The sequence below is a fragment of the Lactuca virosa genome, chromosome 9, assembly GCF_052849685.1.
Source record: "Lactuca virosa cultivar CGN04683 chromosome 9, Lactuca_virosa_CGN04683_v6, whole genome shotgun sequence".
In the NCBI taxonomy this organism is placed as follows: domain Eukaryota; kingdom Viridiplantae; phylum Streptophyta; class Magnoliopsida; order Asterales; family Asteraceae; genus Lactuca; species Lactuca virosa.
The window spans coordinates 83752237-83774382 of NC_136434.1; the positions used below are offsets into that span (position 1 = coordinate 83752237).

Here is a 22146-nt window from a genome sequence, read left to right on the forward strand (position 1 = left end):
TAAGAAAATCTGGTCACGATTCTAACACCGGTTCGGTCATATAAACCCAGTTAAAAAACTAGAACCAGACCAGAATCGTAAGAGTAAAAAATTCATGCAAATATTTTTTTGAAAACATTATACGTCATGCTTTTTAAAATGCGCATAACTCACTCGTATGAAATCATAATTATTTGATTTTTTTCTAGTATGTAATTTGGTGTTTGTACTTCATTTTAGAATATAAAAATACATACTTTGGTTAAATATAAATAAGATATAGGTCACTCGAAGACAACATATCAATACTGCGTTTTTTTTTCTTTCTGTTTCAACATTTTTTTTAATTCAATCTTACTATTTGATATATGCATAATTCACTCATATGAAGTCGAAATTACTTGATTTTGTTTTTCAGCATGTAATTTGGTGTTTGTACTTCATTTTAGACTATAAAAAGATATATTTTGGTTCAATATTGAATCCACTACATGCCCCAAAAGACAACATATCAATGCTAGATTTTTCTGTTTTAGCGTTTGATTTTTAATTTTATCCAAATTTTATATATGAAAGTTAATTTTTTTTCAATACTTTTTTTTTCAATTCGTGGTGGTTGAAAGTGCATTGCTATTCTTGCGTCCATTTTGAAAGTGCATTGTCAGTCCTGGTTCCATTTTAAAAGTGCATTGCTATTCTTGGTTATATTTTGAAAGTGCATTGATATTCATGGTTCCAAAACCGGTTCCATTTTGATAGTGCATTGTTGTTATTGGTGCAAATCACAAAACTAGTTCTGTAAAATAACTGAAAAAACAGTCCCAGGACCGGAACCGACATCGGTATCGACATTCTGGTTCTCATTTTATGTAATTTGTTAAATCCGATTCTGTTTTGAAAATTCGTTCGGTCCGGTTCTAAAGCTCATCCCTATTTGAGAGTGCTTATTTAAAATGATAATCACTTTTTAACTTATTAACTTATAATTGTATCAAGAGATGGTTTTTAAAAAATTGTTTGAGAGTTTTTAATAATTTAGGAATGAATGACTAATCAAATTACTTATCTTCAATGTGGAACCCTTATGAATTGTTTATTATTTTTTTTTTTTTTTAAAAGCATCTATCCACTAATTTTTATTTATAACAATGTAAAACCGACAATAAATTAAAAAACTCAATCTTTTAAGTTTTTTCAAGACACCCTCTAAAAATAGAATAATCAACATCTTTTACCCAACAAAAATGACCTAATTAGCAATTTTGCCAATTTTCACTATTAAAAGCAATTAAAGTATAAACTTTAAGCTGTTTTTTATGGACAAATGTTATACCAAACGGGGGTGGAAATAGCTACCTCCGTTTCGCCCCCGAATTCGTCTGTTTTCCCCGACCTTGATCCCAACCCCGAACTCCCCCCGCTCCCCCACCCTTGATTCCGCACCCGAATTTGAAGACCACCCTTAATCTCACCCTTGTTTCCCCTTTTCCACTGAATCCCTCGTTAACCCCGTTTGGCTCGAAATCCCCCGTTCAACCTTATATATATATATATATATATATATATATATATATATATATATATATATATATATTTCGTTTAACTTTAAATATTACACTAATTTTTCAAATACAAAACATATATTACACAATAACTACTTTAAAAACAATATTTATTTTTATAAATAAAATAATTAAATATAAAATAACTATTATGGCCCAGTGGAGGATTTGAGACATCACCCCCTGAAAACTAAATGGAAGTAAAACCTAAGCTTTATATAACACGGACACGACACGATATCATGTTTTTTTAACTAATACGAAAACGAACCAATTAAAAGCGCCAAACATGACACGACACAAGAAAGATAACATAATATAAAATTAATTTATTTAATTAATATTTAATCATACATAACACGAAAAACACAAAAAACAAGACAAATAAATGCTAAATCGTGTCAAATTTTGAACACGAACGCAAAACGACACATCGTGTTTTTACACTTGAAACAAACACGACTCGAAAACGAATTTGAATTTCAGTTTTGTCCCGATTTCGTTTCGTGTCGTGTATTTTTATCGTGTCGTGTCAACGATTTTCAGCCCCCAGTAAAACCCGCCTGCGATCCCTACCCCTACCTAAAATTTTTTATAAAAATATTCCTATTAAAGAACGAGGTCCCTCATAATCGGGATCGCACGGGATTTTTGACATTTTTGTTTTAGTTATCAACATTGTTATTCACCACAAAAATATCGAAGTCAACATTTTTTACCATCAAAGGCCATCGTATCTCGAACTCCGACAAGGGCTCTAGAGTGAAGTTCCACGTCGTCGTGTATTGTCATCACGTCTCAACTTCCTAGATTCGAGAGAGAGAGAGAGAGAGATGAGAGAGGGCTTTCGTTTCTACAATGGCGAAGTAGTGCTAGGGTTTATTTTGGGTTTACTATACCTATGCGATTACTCAATCGTACCAATCAGAGCATCGATTCATGAGTATCGCAACGAGTTCTTCACTCCTCAGTTGAACGCTTTCCTCTTTCATGGAGGCAGTGAAGGTCTCTTCGCTTCAAAACATCTCGAAGATCATGACAATAGTTCTTCTATTACCTCTCCAGGAAATAAACCCCTCGAGGGGAAATCTTTCATCAGGTTTTACTTTCATGTTTTCTTAATCTTCAGCTTGATCTTGATTTCTCTCATTGATAATCAACCCCTTCTCCAAGAAATTATTCCCCAATCTAAATCCGTAGAGACACGATCATTTCTAACTCCGTGGAAATGTTATGTTATTCCTTTGAGTAGATTAGTTCCTCTTAATACTGAAATATTTCCTGTGTTCATTAGGCATCATATATTGGAAGTATTCGGTGTTCCTTTACATATATTTAAACAAGAAAATAGATTAAATGAACAAATATTGATCATAGTCCTCCAAATAATACTGGCTGTGCTCATGTTCCAGAGGCACTACTTCAATTAAACCCCAATCCTTCTTAGCATGTTCTTCTGGAAATTAACCAAAGTGTTTGGGAATGAGATGATTCAGTTACAGTGAACCAGAAAACACTTTCAAAACCAGAGCTTGCATTTGATAACATTGAAATTCCAAAATTAGGGGCTAAGATAACCCAAATTGAAAGATTCAAACAGCACATTTTCATAATATCAAATCACATACATAGGTAACGCCAAGGTTTAAACATGAGACCTCACTTTTTGATAATGTTGAATTAGTGTACAATCTACTTGTAGATTAGGTTCTAGGTATTGGCATATGTAAAATGATAGATTTTAGATTGGATAACAGACAATCTTCAAAACAAACATTTTTGTATCCATTTCAGGTTTGAAGATGTTACCTTCAAAAGAACAGAAGAATCAGCCAAAATTCAAAACGCAATGCAGAGTAGAACCGGATTAATTGAAGCCATAATATTCGAAGTAAAAGACACCGAAAGAATCGGTGGAAATTTTCTAAAAACTAATTCAAACATCTTATGTTGCACTCCAAAGCTCGCATCAGAAGAATCCTGCACTGTAGGAGAAGTCATCATCCAAAAAGACGAAAATACCCCCGAATGGCCAAAACGAATCCAAACCTTCTTTGAAGGAAACAAACAAGAAGCCAAAATGAAACCTCAATCAGTTGACATAAACAAAACCGGAATGTACTATCTTTACTTCATGTACTGTGATCCAGAACTCAAGGGCACAGTAATTTCAGGAAGAACAGTCTGGAGGAATCCAGAAGGGTATTTACCTGGAAAAATGGTAAAATTAATGACTTTTTACGGGTTCATGTCTTTGGGTTACCTTGTTCTTGGGCTTGGTTGGTTTTTAAGATTTGTTCAATTTTGGAAAGATATAATGCAATTACATTATCATATTTCTGCTGTGATTGCTCTTGGGATGTGTGAAATGGCACTTTGGTATTTTGACTATTCTAACCTTGGGTCAACTGGGAGTAGGCCTTTTGGGATAACAGTATGGGCTGTGACTATTAGTGCAGTGAAAAAGACTCTTTCAAGGTTGTTGCTTTTGGTGGTGGCTATGGGGTATGGGGTGGTGAGGCCCACCCTAGGTGGGGTCACTTCTAAAGTGATGATTCTTGGTGTGGTGTATTTTGTGGCTATAGAAGCACTCGAGCTTGTTGAAAATTTGGGAAATATTAATGATTTTTCTGGGAAAAGTAAATTGTATTTGGTGTTGCCTGTTGCATTCTTGGATGCTTGGTTTATTTTGTGGATATTTTCCTCTTTGTCCAAGACATTGGAGAAGCTTCAGGTATAAATATAATCTTGTTATATCAATCTTTTCGGAGGGCATTTTCGTCTTTTGGTTTTAAATTTTGTTAATGATGTTTAGATGCGGAGAAGCATTGCTAAACTGGAGGTGTATCGAAAGTTCACAAACGCCCTTGCACTTTTTGTCCTTCTCTCTATTGCTTGGATTGGCTATGAGGTACCCTTTATTTTATTTTATTTTTTCTTTTCTTTCTCATTTTTATTTTTTGACTAATTATTTTTTTAATTAAAAAATTAAATTCGACAGTTGTACTTTAATGCAACTGATCCAATAAGTGAGCTATGGCGTATCTATTGGATCATTCCCGCTTTTTGGTCACTACTCGCCTTTTCACTGTTGGTGGTCATATGTATCCTGTGGGCCCCTTCTCGCAATCCCACCAGGTAATTTTTTGTTTCACAGTACACAGTATACAGTACACAGTATAATAATGTGTGTGGGGGTGTAGATATGCGTATGCAGGGGACACGGGGGAAGAGTATGATGAGGAGGCGATATCGCTTACAAGTGGAGTGAAAGTGGATGGGGGAGAAGTTGGAATGATGATGGAGAGGAAGGAGAAGAAAGGGTCAGCCTCAACGGATCATCTTATTGGGCTTACAGAAGATGTAGCAGAAGACAAAAGAGAATGAGAGTGAGAGTGAAAATGAGAGGTGTTTTGAGTTGTTGATTTGTGTAAAGTTTGTGTCATGTGATGATGTATGTATAAAAACGTGACTAACTAACTTACTATCACTCTTTGCATCTTTCATGTTTTGATGGAATGATGAGAGAAAGTGTTGTACTAGTTTTACTTCGACTCCCTTTTGTTCAAGGCCAATATACATTTTCTTTCAAACGTCGACTTGAGTTTAGTTTTAAACTTGTTGATTACTTGTTATGAAAATCCGTCCTCTTGTACTGATTTTGATAATCGAATATCTAGAAAGTTTTTTAGGAAAACGAAATCAAGAAAAGTTATGAATCATTGTTTGTATTGTGCCAAGTAAAACAGAAAAAAAAAGGTGAGATTGTGAGAGATTTTACAAAAGCAAAATGGTATAAAAATATCTAAGGTTTAAATATATTTTGTCATGACAATACAAATTTGATGGCTGTTTTGTAGAACGGAAATTTTTGGCTATTTTTTCAATGAAATAATTAAACAAAATAGATGAGTTTTTTCTCAAATAAAAATGTTTTAATGAGGTCATTCAGTATACTCATGGCTAAAGATTATCGTGGCCGCCTGACAAGCTAACAACGACCGCACACACACACACACCAGGGGTGTCGTGGGCCCACGATCGTTGGCACTCATAGTCTATACCACGAAAGATCACAACCAACTAGCTCTCTCTTTCTTTTTATTCTTTCTGTTTATCATGATTGTTGCAGGTACACTAACAATGGTGTGGAAGGAGATGGTGGTGAGATGAAAGGAGACGGTGGTGAGATGGAGAGAAACCACACTACTTGGCCTGTCCCCATACCCAACATAATAGGAACATAGCCGTTCCAAACATATTTTGGGCCTAGGGCGAAAGAAAAAATGGGCCTTTAAAATACACAATTATAATCAAGTTTTTTATAATAACTCAAAAACTGAAAGAAAATTATTTGTACCATCTATAAATATAACAATTTTCATAATAAATTTAGACTCTTTTAAAAAATGGGCTCTGGATGGTCGCCAATATCGCCGACCCTCTGGGACGGGCCTGAATAGGAAAAGGTAAGAAGTAAGAACCACTTACGATGGTGAATTAATGAAGTTAGTTTATATGGACTAAAATACAAAGAAAACTTAAGGTTGGGGTTAGAAATGAAATATCAAATATCAAGAGGATTGAAATCGAATTTATGATTTTATGAAAATTGAATTGATAGCCAGTCAATTTAAAGTTCAATTACTACTCTTTAGCCTTAAACCCTAGAATTTCATAAGCGTCTCTTGACTCTTCTCACAATTTCGATCGTCTCATTTTGTCTCTTCCATCTCGCTCTTACCTCTGTCGCTGCTACTCTAGCTCAGGTAAATGTCACTTCCTTTCTGTAGATCTTCCTCTGTAAATCTATGACAATCATGCTTGTGCCTTTTGTATTCTCGCTTTCCTTCGACCAGTTCCTGAATATTTCATGAAGGCCACCATAAGCAACAAGAAGCTCTGGGAGCTTATCTACCTTTTACTCATCGGCATTGTTATTAGTGATAAATTGTTTAACATAAAAGTTGGATAGGGTTTGAAGCTCTGATGATAATATCGGTGCACTGGAATTTCACATGTTTCATCGATTTTACCTAAAAATAGTTTGCAAAACCTTTCACAATCAAGAAGGCAGATTTTACTATTCTCACAGAGTATCTGAAAGATTTCGTGAGCGGTGAATCATGTTATTTGTCATTGGTTTACATTCCACTTCATCTACAAACCAACCAAAAATATACAAAGGAATAGAATAGAATTAAATTCCATTCCAATTATCGTTTCCAGATTATTCGTATTCCAATTCATTGGAAAGATTCCACTTCCTAACCAAACTCCCTCTAATAGTAAATAGTCCCATCAATTTGAAAACAGTCTTTTTCTTTCTACTTTCTAATCAGTGGATTTGGTTGTTTAATTAACTAGCGATTCTTGTAAGCAATTCACGGATTTCATACCATACCAGATGAAGAATTGTTTTACTTTTACCAATTAAATTAAGTTATTCGTTTTGTAGGTGAATTCATATAACTGTTAAAGGATGGTTGAAACCTTGTTTGAAGATATATTTAGGGTTGATCAGCTTGACCCTGATGGCAAGAAATTTGACAAAGGTATTCTTCACTTCAATCATCATCATCCTCCCATTCTCCTTCTCTTGAATCCAATTGAAAAGTAGCTTGGCATGTTGGTAGTACAAGAAAGTAACAATAGTAAATTACTGTTTTATCCTTTCAATAAGAAGTTAGTATCTGAATATGTTTGTTGGTTTTTTTGAAATAGTTAATCGTATTGAAGCAAGAAGCGATCAATTTGATATGTACATGCAGCTGGATGTGAATACAGATGTTTATCCTATGCATGTTGGTGAGAAATTTATGATGGTTTTAGCAACTACCTTGAACTTGGATGGAACTCCTGATAGTGGATTCTTTTCTCCTGTAATCTCAACACTTTGACTTTTTATTTTTGGGTTGACTTTTGATGATAAAAGAATAATTTGATATTGAGTTTAAATTTTAATTCATGATCTTGAATTGCACATACTTTTTTCTTTCAGGGTGGGCGAAAGTCACTTGCTGACAAGTTTGAATATGTGATGCATGGAAAATTGTATAGGATCAATGAAGAAGGCTCAGGAGCTAATGTTAAAGCGTATGTTGAGCCATATTACTATTTTGCCCTTTTATCCAGTTTATGAAATTTGGTCTCAAGTGTCGACTGCTCTTGTTTTTTCAGGGACATTTATGTCTCATTTGGTGGTTTATTGATGTTGTTGAGGGGTGACCCTTCGATTGCAGCTAAGTTTGAGCTTGATCAGAGGCTATTCATCCTCATGAGGAAGGTAAAAAGCCTTTTTTGGTATCTTTTTATAACTGTTTTCAATGATGAGGGCATTCTCGTCTTTTTGGTGGGGACAAAACTTACATAATTTGATCTATATTAGTTTATAAGGAGTAATAAGTATAATTTTGGTATTGCAGGTGGACAAGGCTTAGTTGTTCAACATATATATCAATCAGGATGATGCCAAAGTAATGAGAATTAATAAAAAAAAATCAGATGTAAAATATGTTGACAGTTTTAACTTCTCATACATTGTACGTACCCTTTGGGGGTTACTTTCTGCAATATGAAAAACAATGGTAATTTCTAATCTGGAAACGTGATTTTGGACAAATGTTGAAGTGAAGATATTTGTCATGTCTCTTAAAGCATAGGTTATTTTTCAAGTATTTTTCATTTTCAATAAATGTTTATTGTCTATGCGCATACATGAACATGATTGAGAAGTAACACTTAGGTGTGTTTGTAACATTTAATTATTATAGATTTTAGTAAACTTTTTTTTTATTTAAATTATAAATAACTGTACCACGTTAAATAATTATTAATTGTAAATAATTAACATATTTGTTAAATTTGTTAAAAAGATATAAAACAGTTGTTGATATTTATTTAAAACTATCCTTAAACGAGTATTACTATTCGTTAACATAGAATAATTTCAAAAATTAATTCGACAGAATCAAAAGACAAGTGATATTACACTCATATCATGCTGTAAGAATAAAAAAAATATGGAAAATCTCTTTTTATACTTGGAGCTTAAAAAAGTTATTTCTTTTAAAGATATTTTAGTCAGTTTTCTTGGGTTTTCTATTAAAGTTTTTTCATTTAATAGGCTCAAAGGTTACAACATGCCTAAGCTGAATTATGAACAAATTTCGTCCCCCCTCTATTTTTCATATTACGTGTAAGGTAGTTAATTAAACAAAGACTTGATCAAATGACAGTTTACATCTCTCCTCGTATGCTTCCACCACAAGAGTCTCGATTCTTTCTCTGTCTGTAAATTCCTCTCTAACTTACACTTGTAGAAAACACAACATCTTACTCTCACGAGTAATATCAACACATTTCCAACCTTCACCTTTTTCCCTATTTTGTAAAAATTTCCCATATTTTGTCCCAAATCCAGCTCAAACCCATGACATTTAATCAATAAAACTGGTTCAAGAGGAGTACGTTTTAATTGTCTTGAAATTTGTGCTCAAAACAACATCAAAATCAGCTTTTAATCGTTTTGTTTTTTGATAGATTTGTTTGAATGTGTGTGAAGAACTAATCTTTGATTTGATTTTGTGATCTGGGTAGTCATTCTTTTTCTCAATAAATTATGAGGGAAGGGAGATTAGGGTTTGTAATATGTGTTTTGTTGTTGATTTGTGAGTCTACATTGGGTAGATTTGTGGTTGAGAAGAACAGTTTGAGGGTGACGTCACCTCAGAATTTAAAAGATACATATGAATGTGCAATTGGTAATTTTGGTGTTCCTCAATATGGAGGAACATTAGCTGGAGCTGTTCTTTATCCAAAAGCTAATCAAAGGGCTTGCAGGAGTTTCTCTGATGATGTTTCTTTCAAATTTAAATCTGGTGCTGGCCTTCCTGTTTTCCTTCTTGTTGATCGAGGCGGTAAATTTACGTTTTTACCCTTTTGCTCGATTGTATTATTCTCTATCATGTAAAAAATTCATTCGTATTGTAAAAGCAGAATCAATGTGATTCATTTTATTATAACAAGGATTTGAACGAAAAACAATAACATCATATACTAGATGTTCGGTTTTTACCGGGTATCCCTTTAAAAATGAAAAGAAAAAGTTACAACGAACCTAAAATACGCAAAATAGGAAACCCACAAAGTCTTCAAAAGATTTTTATGTCATATGCCATTTTGGTAAAAAACGGTATATATTGGTATTATTATTTGTTAGTAAAGAAATATGAATATATTGTTACGGGGTAATAAAGTAAATTACATTATTTACTGTTTGGCAGACTGTTACTTTACATTAAAGGCATGGAACGCACAGAGAGCCGGAGCCGCCGCTATTCTCGTCGCCGATGACAGGCCTGAGCCTCTGATCACCATGGACACACCAGAAGAAGAAAGTGCTCGTTTCAATTACTTACAGAACATCTCCATCCCTTCAGCCCTCATAAGTCAATCACTTGGGGAAGCGATAAAACGAGCCCTAGAAAAGCCAGAAATGGTAAAAGTAAACCTCGATTGGAGAGAAGCTCTTCCTCACCCCGATGATCGAGTTGAATACGAATTTTGGACTAACAGCAACGATGAATGTGGACCGAAATGCGATAGTCAAAAGAATTTTCTAAAAGATTTCAAAGGAGTCGCTCAAATTTTAGAGAAGAAAGGGTATACGCAATTCACACCACATTATATCACTTGGTATTGTCCTGAAGCTTTCATTTTGAGTAAACAGTGTAAGTCTCAGTGCATTAATCATGGAAGATATTGTGCTCCTGATCCTGAAGAGGATTTCGCTCGAGGGTATGATGGGAAAGATGTTGTTATCCAGAATTTAAGACAGGCGTGCTTCTTTAAAGTCGCTAATGAATCTGGAAAACCATGGTTATGGTGGGATTATGTCACAGATTTTGCTATTCGTTGTCCAATGAAAGAGGAGAAGTACAATAAAGAATGTGCAGAAGAAGTAATCAAATCACTTGGTGAGTTTTCGCAACGTTCTCTGAGCTTATTATGTGTAAAGAAATATTAGAATATTGGGTAAAAAGAGTAAACTACATTGTTATTTCCCTATTAATCTCAACATACTTGTTGCATGATATAATTTATTGGTATATATTGTGTTCAAGACACTAAATTGAGATCTCTCAGGGGCTGATCTGAACAAAATAAATGAATGTGTGGGTGATACAAAAGCAGATAAGGAGAACCCAGTTCTCAAAGCTGAGCAGGAAGCACAGGTTTTCATCATATACATTTTTTTTTAAATTATTATAATTCGCATATTCTTTTAAGTTATGTTAATTAATTAACTTTGTAATTTTACAGATAGGTAAAGGTCCACGTGGAGACGTGACAATATTGCCAACTCTCATAATAAATAACAGACAATTCCGAGGTATGTGAAAATTTTGTTAAAATAAAGATTGATAACCTAAATTACATTGACATTTATTTATTTATATATTTTTGCTTCAGGTAAGCTCGATAAAGGAACAGTTTTGAAGGCCATTTGTTCAGGATTCGAGGAGACAACTGAGCCAACTATTTGTTTGAGAGAAGGTCAATTCTACATTCATTATATTATTTACTCCCTCCGTCTCAAAATTATAGTCCATCTTTCCTTTTTGGTTTGTCCCAAAATAATAGTCCACTTCTAAAAATAAATAACATTTTTACCAAAATACCCCTCATTATTACTTAACCAACTAAGCATTTAATGGAACATTAAATGCAAAGTAAGGACAAAACTGTCATTTTATTAAATAAAGTTAGTGGTAATTAATGTTTTACTTAATATGTGTGTTTTTTTGTCTGTGGACAAAAATATTGGGACGGAGGGAGTATTATTTTTCCTCTAATTTAATATATTGATGTTGTATGTGGGTTAATTTCAGGAATAGAAACAAATGAGTGTATGGAAAACAATGGTGGATGCTGGATGGACAAAACTTTAAATATCACAGCATGCAGGGTACGTTTTTTTTGACATGCTATTTTGCGGGTTTTATATAAATGTTCTGAAAAATCTTATCTTATTTAGTTAAATTGCATGTTTTTTGTTTGGTTGGTGTAGGATACTTTCAGGGGGAGAGTTTGCCAATGCCCGATTGTTCAGGGTGTAAAGTTTTTTGGTGATGGTTATAAACAATGTGAAGGTAATTAATTTGTATCGTATGTGTGCACATATTTTGTCCATGTGGTTTTGATCCTCTGTGTTGCAGCTTCGGGAGCTTTACCGTGTGATCTTAACAATGGAGGCTGTTGGAAAGATACCCAGCAAGGCAGGACTTTTTCTGCTTGCATTGTTAGTACTCTCTCTCTCTCTCTCTCTCTCTCTCTCTCTCTATATATATATATATATATATATATATATATATATATATATATATATATGTGTGTGTGTGTGTACATTTTTTTTTGTCTTTTGGTTCTATATTATATATTGATTTTTGTTTTTGTTTTTTTAAAAAAAAAAAATCTGTTGTAGGATGATCATACAGAGGGTTGCAAGTGTCCACCAGGATTCAGAGGGGACGGAGTCAAAAGTTGTGAAGGTATTTATCCCATTTATTAGAAAGTAAAACTACAAATTCCCCAAAAAAAAATCCAACAATTTAATTTTGACATTTACTATTTATGTTTGAAGACATTGATGAATGTGAAGAGAAGACAGCTTGTCAATGTCCCAACTGCAAATGCAAGAACACATGGGGTAGTTACGACTGTAAATGTGGTGGCAATATGCTTTACATTAGAGAACACGACACATGTATAAGTGAGTGTTCTTGTTTGTTTAAGTTATTAAATTTTTAACCTAGTACTCTCCAAAATATCAACATTTTTTAATTTTGTTACTTGTGTTTTGGAATAATTAACAAATTGATAACTAGGTAAAGATGCTATCTCGGGAGTGGGTTGGGGATTTATGTGGGTCATCATTCTTGGTATGGCAGTTGCTGGAGCTGCTGGATATGCGTTCTATAAATACAGAATTCGGGTACACTTTTTTATTTTTTTTAATTAATTGAATTTGACATAACATATAGAGAAAATTGAAAACATTTATAAACAAAGGATACAAATAGAAAACAAATAAGTGTAGTTAAGATCTTAGGGTGATATTTTTGTATTGTAGACATACATGGATTCTGAGATCCGGGCTATAATGGCACAATACATGCCATTGGACAATCAAGCTGAAATTGCAGTCCATGGATCACATGGGAACGTGTAAAAGAAAAGAAAAAGAAAAAAGAAAAACAATTTGTGAAAAGTTGGCACATTGATCCGAAATCAACATCTATGTGGTTAATGATGCGTACCATTTATTACACATCTGCAGAATTTTCACTAATCTACACTCCGAATCATCACTAGAGTTGTTTGTAAGTTTAGATATTGATTCTTTTAGTTTATTAGAATAATAAATGTGGTCGACTTTGTTGATGATGCAAGATGTATGACAAGTCGATGGTTAAATCATAGAAGAGTTTAGAATGGTATTATTGCATTTGTTTCCAGAATCTTTCTTCTGTAAGCCTTTGGGTTCAAAATGAATACATGAAACCCATTACACGATTAATTTCTTTACTTATTTATGCGTTACTTAATGTTCTTTGTGAGAGTCGGATATCATGGAGTCTCATGGTCTAGTCTTAGGGGACACTTTGTTAAAAACTAGTAAGCTGTGTATGAGGGAATTGTATTGGCCTAAGTTATAAAGAGATGCTAAAGGTGTATGTGAAAGGATATATATATATATATATATATATATATATATATATATATATATATATATATATATATATATATATATATATATATATATATATATATCACATGTCACATGGGGAAGAGTCGTGCTAAAACAATGGGTATATATCTAAATATGGATCAAATGCAACTATTAATCATGTGTTGAGTCTACTCCATGGTCCTGAATATTTGTGCATATGAGCATGAAGGGTGAGATGATGTTAGCATCAAATGCAAGATTTTAGATCTAAATAATGTGACACTTGGTTTCTACGAGCCAGGTGTAACAGAACAAGGTTACATTTAGTAAATGTGGGAACATCACCTAAGGCTTTATGATTGTAGTTGATTTATAGTTTTATATTGATATCTACGACCATGTATCCCTTTTATCAATAAGAGGATCGTGATCTTACATCACTTTCATTATTCATTCCTTTATTTTGTACAAAATAAATCAATTGTATTCGCTACGTTTAAGAAGTAGAAACATTAATGATTAAAATGAGAGAAATTTCAGGAGCAAGTGTTTAAAGTTTGATAATGGAAGTGAATAGACAAACAAATAATTTTGATGCACATACCATCGAATTGCATGTCCAATTACAACCAACACGAACATAGAGAACTAAAAGATAATTCTAAAAGGATTCTTAATTGATAACCAAAAAATTGTCTAACAAACAAAAATGAGGAGAAGATAAACTTCTTTCTTTAACCCTTGGAGATTATACTTTATTAGGAACTAGGTGTGAGACCCATGTATTACATGTAAGCCTGGCAATGGAGCAGATTTTGACCATGATCTGATCCAAACCCTAATAATTATATGGGTTTGGAGCATAGTTTTTGATTCGTTTACCCATTAACGACCCGTACCCGCTAACCCTTTTATTAAAAGGGTCGAGTATGGATCATCACTGACCCGCTCCGTTTATAACCCGCCCCGTATGAATTTTAGAATTATAAATTTATATTTTATACAACCTAATGTTTACTTTTAATTCTAATCAAAATTCCAAAGAGAAAATACCAAAGATTAAACTGTTTTTACATAAGAATCGAAGACTCGAATTCTAGACTTTCAGTATTCTATCAAGAAACATGATGTCATTTTATTTATATTTCATCAACCAAATAGTCATTTATCAACCAGAAGAAAGTTTGAAATTGTTATTCTCTATCAATGCATTTGACGGTCAAAAACCACTCAGAAGTTACTACGAAAATGATTTTAATTCCAATCGAAAGTCTTCGAGTACGTAATGTGTTATTTAAATCAACATTTGTTTTATTTAATAAATGTTATTTTGAGGTTTAAGTAAAATGTGTTTGATTATTCAAAAAACTTACGGGTTACAGGGCGGGTTTGAATATCTATTGATTCGACGGATAAGAGTATGAGTTTGATTATTCAAAACCCTGCGGGTTACAGAGCGGGTATGGATCGGAATTTGAAATGAATTAAACGGGTTTGGATCAAGGTCGATTCGCTCCAAACCGCCCCATTGCCAGGTCTAATTACATGGGTCTATTATATATATATATATATATATATATATATGTATATATATATATATATATATATATATATATATATAAATATAAACTAAATACAAAATTCTAAACATTTGAGAAGTTTGAATTTATAAGAAAAATGAGAAAATATTGAATTATAAAATTAAAGTGTTTTTTTTGTCTTTTAAATTTAAACAAATAATTTAGATAAATAAATAAAGAAAATTAATGAATATTTAATTTAGTAATTTTGAAATTAAAAGGAAAGTTTATTAATGAAATTGATATGAATTTATTATTACATTTAAATACTATCTAAAATTTAATAAAATGAAAAAAATCATAAAATGACATGTGGAATAAAAATTAATTTAAAATAACCACAAAATTACATGTGGCAAAATAAATGAAAATGTAACATGTGGCAAAAATATCTTTATTTATTAGGGAGGATTTCTAAAAAATTATCTAAATCAAATCTAAAAATAAATAAAGTTGCTAAAAATAAAAAACAAAAAAACTCATTTTTGAGGCCCAAAACGATTCTGAATGACCAAAAAAACACATGTCATGACAAAGATATGAGTTTTCTTAATTGACATATTTTACACATAGTGTACGAATTTCCTCCAATTCTAAGCTGTTGGATTACTTCGTCAGATTTGTTAAAATATTTTTTTATTTGATTGTAGATTGTCGATTGAGGTTGTCACACCCCCAAACCAAGGATGGCGGAAACGTCCGGGGGTGGAGGACTTCATGTATAGTATCATAACAACAATTGCAATAGTGATCAAAGTAAACACAACCAACATACATATAATTGAAAAAGTTACACCATAGTAAGTTTACATGTTTCCAAATCAATTACATTATGTTGACAAAAATGAAATGTTTGACGCCTTAACGTCTCATCCTCAAAAGCGCTTGTTTACCTGTTTTATTTATTCCCTGAGAATACAAGTAGTTTGAAAGAGTGTCAACAATTAAGTTGGTGAGTTCATAAGCTTTTGAATGTAGGGATGAAAACCTTTTCTTTTGTAAAAGTAATGTTTGTTCCAGAAAAATCCAGTATTTTCCTTAGAGTGTGAATTGCGGCCTTAAATCCAAAGACCAAAATGTACAAATAATTTCCATACTTATAGTAAAACAATGTATGTTTAAATTGACATAAACTCATTTGATTTAATGAAATTCTCGTAATTCCTATGAGTTGTTAATACATTATGTGAGTTATTATAACCATACTATGACTTAGATGGCCTGAAACGATGTTCTTCAGGCGTTGGAAATGTTATGACATTTGTCACCCGTAGACCTCGAGGTCCTACTGTAGCTAACAACGAGGTGTGGAGCGTCAATCCCAATATAGATCTATACACAACTATCACGCTCTCCCTCAAAGAGACTCTGGTTACAATACAGGACTTATAGTGCATTACTTGAAAAGTAACATGAAGCGAATGTCTCACAATTTAGTCATTAACGGATTTACGTGAAGTGAATGAAAAACCCTTTTTGTGTAAATGAAACCTTTAGTAGTGAACTTGTTGTGTAGTGCATCAAAAACTATACTTATTATAGTTTACCAAATGATAGTAGTAGTAGTGAACATAAACTATACTTACAATAGTTTATCAAAATGTTTGAATGCAATGGATATAAACTTTGTTTATTTTAAATAAATTACCATCTTTGTGGAGGTAAAAATCCATTTGTTTTCTGTTGTAAGTCTATTTACCAAGACAAAATGACATATAATATAACACATATATGCACATAATGATACACACCTTGCTCAACAAGTTACAAGGTGTGAATGAATAGATAACATTTTTCTAGTGTTAACATTTTTATTCCTGTTTTTAGAAGATTTATAGAAAAATCATCAAGAGTCCAAATCAGAATCTGTAAATTCTGAGAGTTTGGAAAATGTGTCTAGTTTGTTCATAAATTTTATTATAATTTTTAGTGACTTCCCACTTGTGTGAAAAAGCCCATATTCACAGACTGGTCCGGATTTTTTCTTGAAATGATAGACAGTTTTGTAAAAATCACCATAAATTGTAGAAAAATCGTATGGTGATGTGCAAATAGTCATTTTAAAGGTATGAACCTGAACTATTTGAAACTAATACAGTTTTGAAAACTAAAATGTTTAAGTTGACCAAAACAGTACGTGAATAGAGTTAAACGTTTCTGATGAAAGCTGTTGGGTGAGTTTAGTTGTGTTCTTGGTGTTTTAACTTGTATTCCCCCCCCCCCCCCCCTTCCCCCTTAAAACTTAAGAAAAACATGAAAAGATAGGGGTATGAACTCACCTTGTGTGATTTCAGTGGGTGGATGTTGAAGAAAGGTAGTGTTCAACTCAAGAACACTTAGAAGGTTGCTTGAAGATTCGAAGAACTAACACAAATATGATGAAGTTTGTGTAAGCAACCTATGATTTGAGTAGAAAGAGGTGGAATAATCATATGAAGGATAATATTACTGACCAAAAGTAGATGAAGAACTTGAAAAATCAGCCTTGAAATCTCGAAATTTAGGGAGAGAAGTGAGAGAGAATGGAGTTTGTTCTTTGGTGGAGAATGAGAGAAATGAGAGAAATGTGAGGAGGGGTAAGGGTTTCCAGCCTTTGACCAAGAGTGTGGCTGGAAAAATGGTGGGAAAGGACAATGAAATGACCAGGTATGGTGGAAGGACAAGGGCTAGTCATTGAGTGGGTATGGGGTGGTTGCTTGTGTCACACACTAAGGCAAAGTCAACACTCCACCACTAAACCATACCCACTAGATTTTATTCCTAAGTAAAGATTTCCCTAATAATGTGATTAGATTATGGAAATATGGGTCTTATATGTCAAAATATAAGTTTGGGTGAAAATCCCGCGTTAAAATCACGAAAAACGGGCTCAAAAAGCTAAAAATATTGAAAACCGGGCAAAAGTTGCCAAAATCCGAAATTCAGGGCCGGAGGTTTGGTCCTAGCCATGGGAACCGAAAGTGGATGGGAACCGAGAGTAGGGTTCGGCTGAGCAGCTTCGCATCTCAGACCGAAGGTTAAGTTCGGTTCCTTAGCAGGTTCGGTTCAGGAGGTGGTTTCGGTTCTCAGGAGGTTTCGGTTTCTTAAGGGAGGTTCGGTTCCTAAGAGGGTTCAGCTCCTTAAGAGGGTTCGACTCCTTAGGAGGGTTCGGCTCCTTAAGAGGGTTCGGCTCCTTAGGAGGGTTCAGCTCCTTAAGAGGTTTTCACGTAAACTTCCGTTTTCGAGCGGTTTTCAACTAAATTAAGGGTCGGGATGCCCCGAGTGATTATAAGAAGTTGAGAGAGATTTGGGAGAGATTTGACATACTTGGAGAGATTTTGCATACTTAGAGAGATTTGGGAGAGATTTGACATACTTAGAGAGATTTGGCATACTTAGAGAGATTTGGGAGAGATTTGACATACTTGGAGAGATTTGGCATACTTAGAGAGATTTGGGAGAGATTTGACATACTTGGAGAGATTTGGCATACTTAGAGAGATTTAGGAGAGATTTGACATACTTGGAGAGATTTCGCATACTTAGAGAGATTTGGGAGAGATTCGACATACTTGGAGAGATTTGGCATACTTAGAGAGATTTGGGAGAGATTCGACATACTTGGAGAGATTTGGGAGAGATTTGACATACTTGGAGAGATTTGGCATACTTAGAGAGATTTGGGAGAGATTTGACATACTTGGAGAGATTTGGCATACTTAGAGAGATTTTAGAGAGATTTGACATACTTGGAGAGATTTGGCATACTTAGAGAGATTTGGGAGAGATTTGACATACTTGGAGAGATTTGGGAGAGATTTCTTTTGTGACCTTTTTGAGTGTTTGGCTTTGTAACGCAAGGTCCGTAAACCCCGTTAAGCCATGTTTAAGAGTCTTACACACCCCCGAAGGGTATGTAATAGTGTTCTATCGCTTTGCTACATCACTTACCCCGATTAGGGCTCAAGAATCCTACACATACGAACTTTCCAAGTGATGACTTCTTATTAAAATAGCGAATTGTACGATAATTACATAACGTAAACCCTAGTATACAAGAGTTAGTAGAGTTGACCGGTTTGACTTGTTGACTTTATTTGACTTTGACTTGACCAGAATTTGACGGTTGTCACATCATCCCCCTGTTAGAAAGAATTTCGTCCCGAAATTTAGCTTTTCGACTGGGAGTTCAAGAATTTGGGAAGAGATGTGGATACTTTTGTTTCATCTGATCCTCGCGTTCCCAGGTGAATTTGGGTCCTCGTTTAGCGTTCCAGCGGACCTTCACAATGGGAATACGACTTTGCTTTGTTCTTTTGATCTCTCGATCCATGATTTCTACCGGTTCTTCCACGAAGTGGAGACTCTCTTTGATTTCAATTTCGTTGAGTGGTATCACGAGGGTCTCGTCGGATAGACATTTCTTTAAGTTCGATACGTGGAAGGTAGGATGTATGTTATTAAGTTCCTGTGGTAGGCGAAGCTTGTAAGCTACTGGGCCAATCCTAGCGAGGATCTCGAATGGTCCGATGTATCTAGGGTTCAACTTTCCTCGTTTGCTGAAACGTATCAAACGTTTCCAGGGTGAGACCTTTAATAGCACACGATCCCCAACCTGGAATTCCAAGGGCTTTCGTCTGTTATCCGCGTAACTTTTCTGTCTGTCTCTAGAAGCTTTTAATCGTTCTCGGATTTGAACAATCTTCTCTGTAGTTTCTCTTATTATCTCCGGGCCAGTGAGGGTGCTATTAGGGACTTGTCCCTTAGTTAGTTGCGTGTCACCCACTTCAGCCCAACACAGAGGTGACCTGCACTTGCGGCCATAGAGGGCGTCAAATGGTGCAACCTTGATGCTAGTGTGATAACTGTTATTGTACGAGAATTCGACAAGTGGTAAATGGGTGTCCCAAGCTTTACCAAAGTCTATCACACACACGCCCTAAGCATGTCTTCTAGCGTCTGAATGGTTCTCTCACTTTGCCCGTCGGTTTGTGGGTGATAGGCTGTACTCAGGTCCAACCTAGTTCCCAAGGACTTCTGGAGTGATTGCCAGAATCACGAGGTAAATCGACTATCCCTGTATGAGATAATGGATTTTGGCACGCCATGCAGTCGTACAATCTCTTTGATGTACGTCCTAGTCAGTTTCTCCATCTTGTTGGTTTCTTTTATCGGCAGGAAGTGCGCTGATTTGGTCAATCTGTCTATGATTACCCATATGGTATCAAGCCCGCCCGTGGTCTTAGGTAGCTTGGTTATGAAGTCCATGGTTATCCGTTCCCACTTCCACTTAGGTATATCAGGCTGTTGTAGTAGTCCTGAGGGTTTCTGATATTCTACTTTGACCTTGGCACAAGTCAAACACTTGCCTACATAGGTAGCAATTTCGGCTTTTATGTTTGGCCACCAGTACAACTTCTTGAGATCCAGATACATCTTATATGAACCTGGGTGGATGGAGTATCGAGTCTTGTGTGCTTCGTTCATGATGACGTCTCGAAAACCACCAAACTTCGGTGTCCAGATTCGGTCCATGAGGTAACGAACTCCGTCGTTTTTGACTTCTAGGTTTTTATCCATTCCTCTTAATGCCTCACCCGTCACATTTTCCGGTCGCAAGGCCTCCAGCTGAGCCTCTTTGATTTGTGTGGACAGGTGTGAATGGATTGTCATCGTTAATGACTTTACTCGGCGCCCCGAGTATTCCTTTCGACTTAAGGCATCTGCTACTACGTTTGCCTTACCTGGGTGATAACGAATCTCTCACTCGTAATCGTTCAGTAGTTCTACCCATCGTCTTTGTCTCATGTTGAGCTCCTTTTGGTTGAGAATGTGCTGAAGGGTCTTGTGATCGGTAAAGACAGTACACTTTGTTCCATAAAGGTAGTGCCTCCAGATCTTTAGGGCGAACATTACTGCTCCTAATTCAAGGTCATGCGTGGCGTAGTTGACCTCGTGCGTTTTCAATTGCCTCGATGCGTAGGCAATGACCTTTCCTCGCTGTATTAATACACACCCAAGCCCCTGGTTTGATGCGTCGCAGTAGACTACAAAGTCTTCGGTTCCTTCTAGCAGAGACAGGATTGGTGCGCTGCACATGGCTTGTTTTAACATTTGGAAGGTAGCTTCTTGTTTATCTTCCCATTTAAACATCACAACTTTTTGAGTCAAGGTGGTGAGTGGTTTAGCGATCTTGGAGAAGTTTTGGATGAATCTTCGGTAGTATCCAGCAAGCCCTAAGAATTGTCGAATTTCCGTCGGTGTTGTAGGTGCTGACCAGTTCTCGATTGCCTTGATTTTGGAGGGGTCCACATGTATCCCTCTTTCACTGACCACATGACCAAGGAAATCCACTTCTCAGATCCAGAATTCGCACTTAGAGAATTTAGCATAAAGCTTCTCAGCTCTCCATGTCTCTAACACTTGTCGCAGGTGTTGGCGGTGCTCTTCCTTGCTTTGTGAGTAGACCAAAATGTCGTCGATGAATACGATCACGAACTTGTCTAAGTAGGGTCGACACACTCGATTCATCAGGTCCATGAATACTGCAGGTGCGTTTGTTAACCCGAAGGGCATCACTACAAACTCGTAGTGCCCATGGCGAGTTCTGAAGGCTGTCTTGGGGATATCTTCTTCTTGAACTCGTAGTTGATGGTAACCCGACCTCAGGTCGATTTTTGAAAAGTAGCTTGCTCCTTGAAGTTGGTCGAAGAGGTCGGTGATTCGGGGTAGAGGGTATCGGTTTTTGATGGTAAGCTTATTTAACTCGTGGTAGTCGATGCATATGCGAAAAGATCCATCCTTCTTCTTTACAAATAGGACTGGTGCTCCCCAAGGTGAAAAGCTCGCCCTGATGAACCCTTTGCTTACAGTTCGGTCAGTTGACTGGACAATTCTTGCATTTCTTCCGGCGCTAGGCGGTATGGAGCTTTGGCTACTGGGGTAGCTCCGGGGACCAAGTCGATTCGGAATTCGACTTGCCGTGCGAGTGGTACGCCTGGGAGGTCTTCTGGGAATATGTCGGGGAAGTTGCACACCTCTGGAATGTCTTTGATATCCTTCATCTCTTGTTTCTTATCTACTACGTGGGCTAAGAAGGCGTGGTATTCCTTTCGGAGATACTTTTGAGCCTAGACGCAAGAGATGATTTGCCAGTTTGCACTGGGTTTATTGCCGTAGACGAGAAGGGTTTCGCCACTTGGCAGATTGAGGCGAACGCCCCTTTCGTAACATAGAATGTCGGCACGATGAGAACTTAACCAATCCATACCGATGATTATGTCGAAACTTTTTATTGTTACCGGCAATAGGT

The 22146-nt window shown here is 35.4% G+C and overlaps 3 protein-coding genes across 4 annotated transcripts; all 3 read left to right on the forward strand.

Moving 5' to 3' along the window:
- The first annotated feature begins 2194 nt into the window (after positions 1–2194).
- On the forward strand, positions 2195–5134 carry LOC145137542 (uncharacterized). The gene is made up of 5 exons (XM_079071672.1): positions 2195–2640; positions 3336–4275; positions 4357–4452; positions 4543–4679; positions 4745–5134. Exons 1-5 carry the CDS (start codon positions 2375–2377, stop codon positions 4926–4928), a joined length of 1623 nt encoding a protein of 540 aa, XP_078927798.1. The 5' UTR covers positions 2195–2374; the 3' UTR covers positions 4929–5134.
- A 1039-nt stretch (positions 5135–6173) lies between these two features.
- On the forward strand, positions 6174–8163 carry LOC145136139 (DNA-directed RNA polymerases II and V subunit 8A-like). 2 transcript variants are annotated; one of them, XM_079070331.1, is made up of 6 exons: positions 6174–6310; positions 7000–7096; positions 7266–7423; positions 7543–7637; positions 7722–7827; positions 7967–8163. In XM_079070331.1, exons 2-6 carry the CDS (start codon positions 7024–7026, stop codon positions 7979–7981), a joined length of 447 nt encoding a protein of 148 aa, XP_078926457.1. In that variant the 5' UTR covers positions 6174–6310; positions 7000–7023; the 3' UTR covers positions 7982–8163. The 2 variants fall into 2 exon arrangements, with proteins under 2 accessions (XP_078926457.1, XP_078926458.1); XM_079070332.1 differs by lacking the exon at positions 6174–6310 and adding an exon at positions 6804–6916.
- An 809-nt stretch (positions 8164–8972) lies between these two features.
- Positions 8973–13122, forward strand: LOC145138566 (vacuolar-sorting receptor 2-like). The gene is made up of 12 exons (XM_079072631.1): positions 8973–9460; positions 9827–10519; positions 10689–10777; positions 10866–10935; positions 11016–11099; positions 11435–11511; positions 11614–11695; positions 11762–11844; positions 12028–12094; positions 12187–12315; positions 12431–12537; positions 12676–13122. Exons 1-12 carry the CDS (start codon positions 9163–9165, stop codon positions 12772–12774), a joined length of 1878 nt encoding a protein of 625 aa, XP_078928757.1. The 5' UTR covers positions 8973–9162; the 3' UTR covers positions 12775–13122.
- The last annotated feature ends 9024 nt before the right edge of the window (positions 13123–22146 follow it).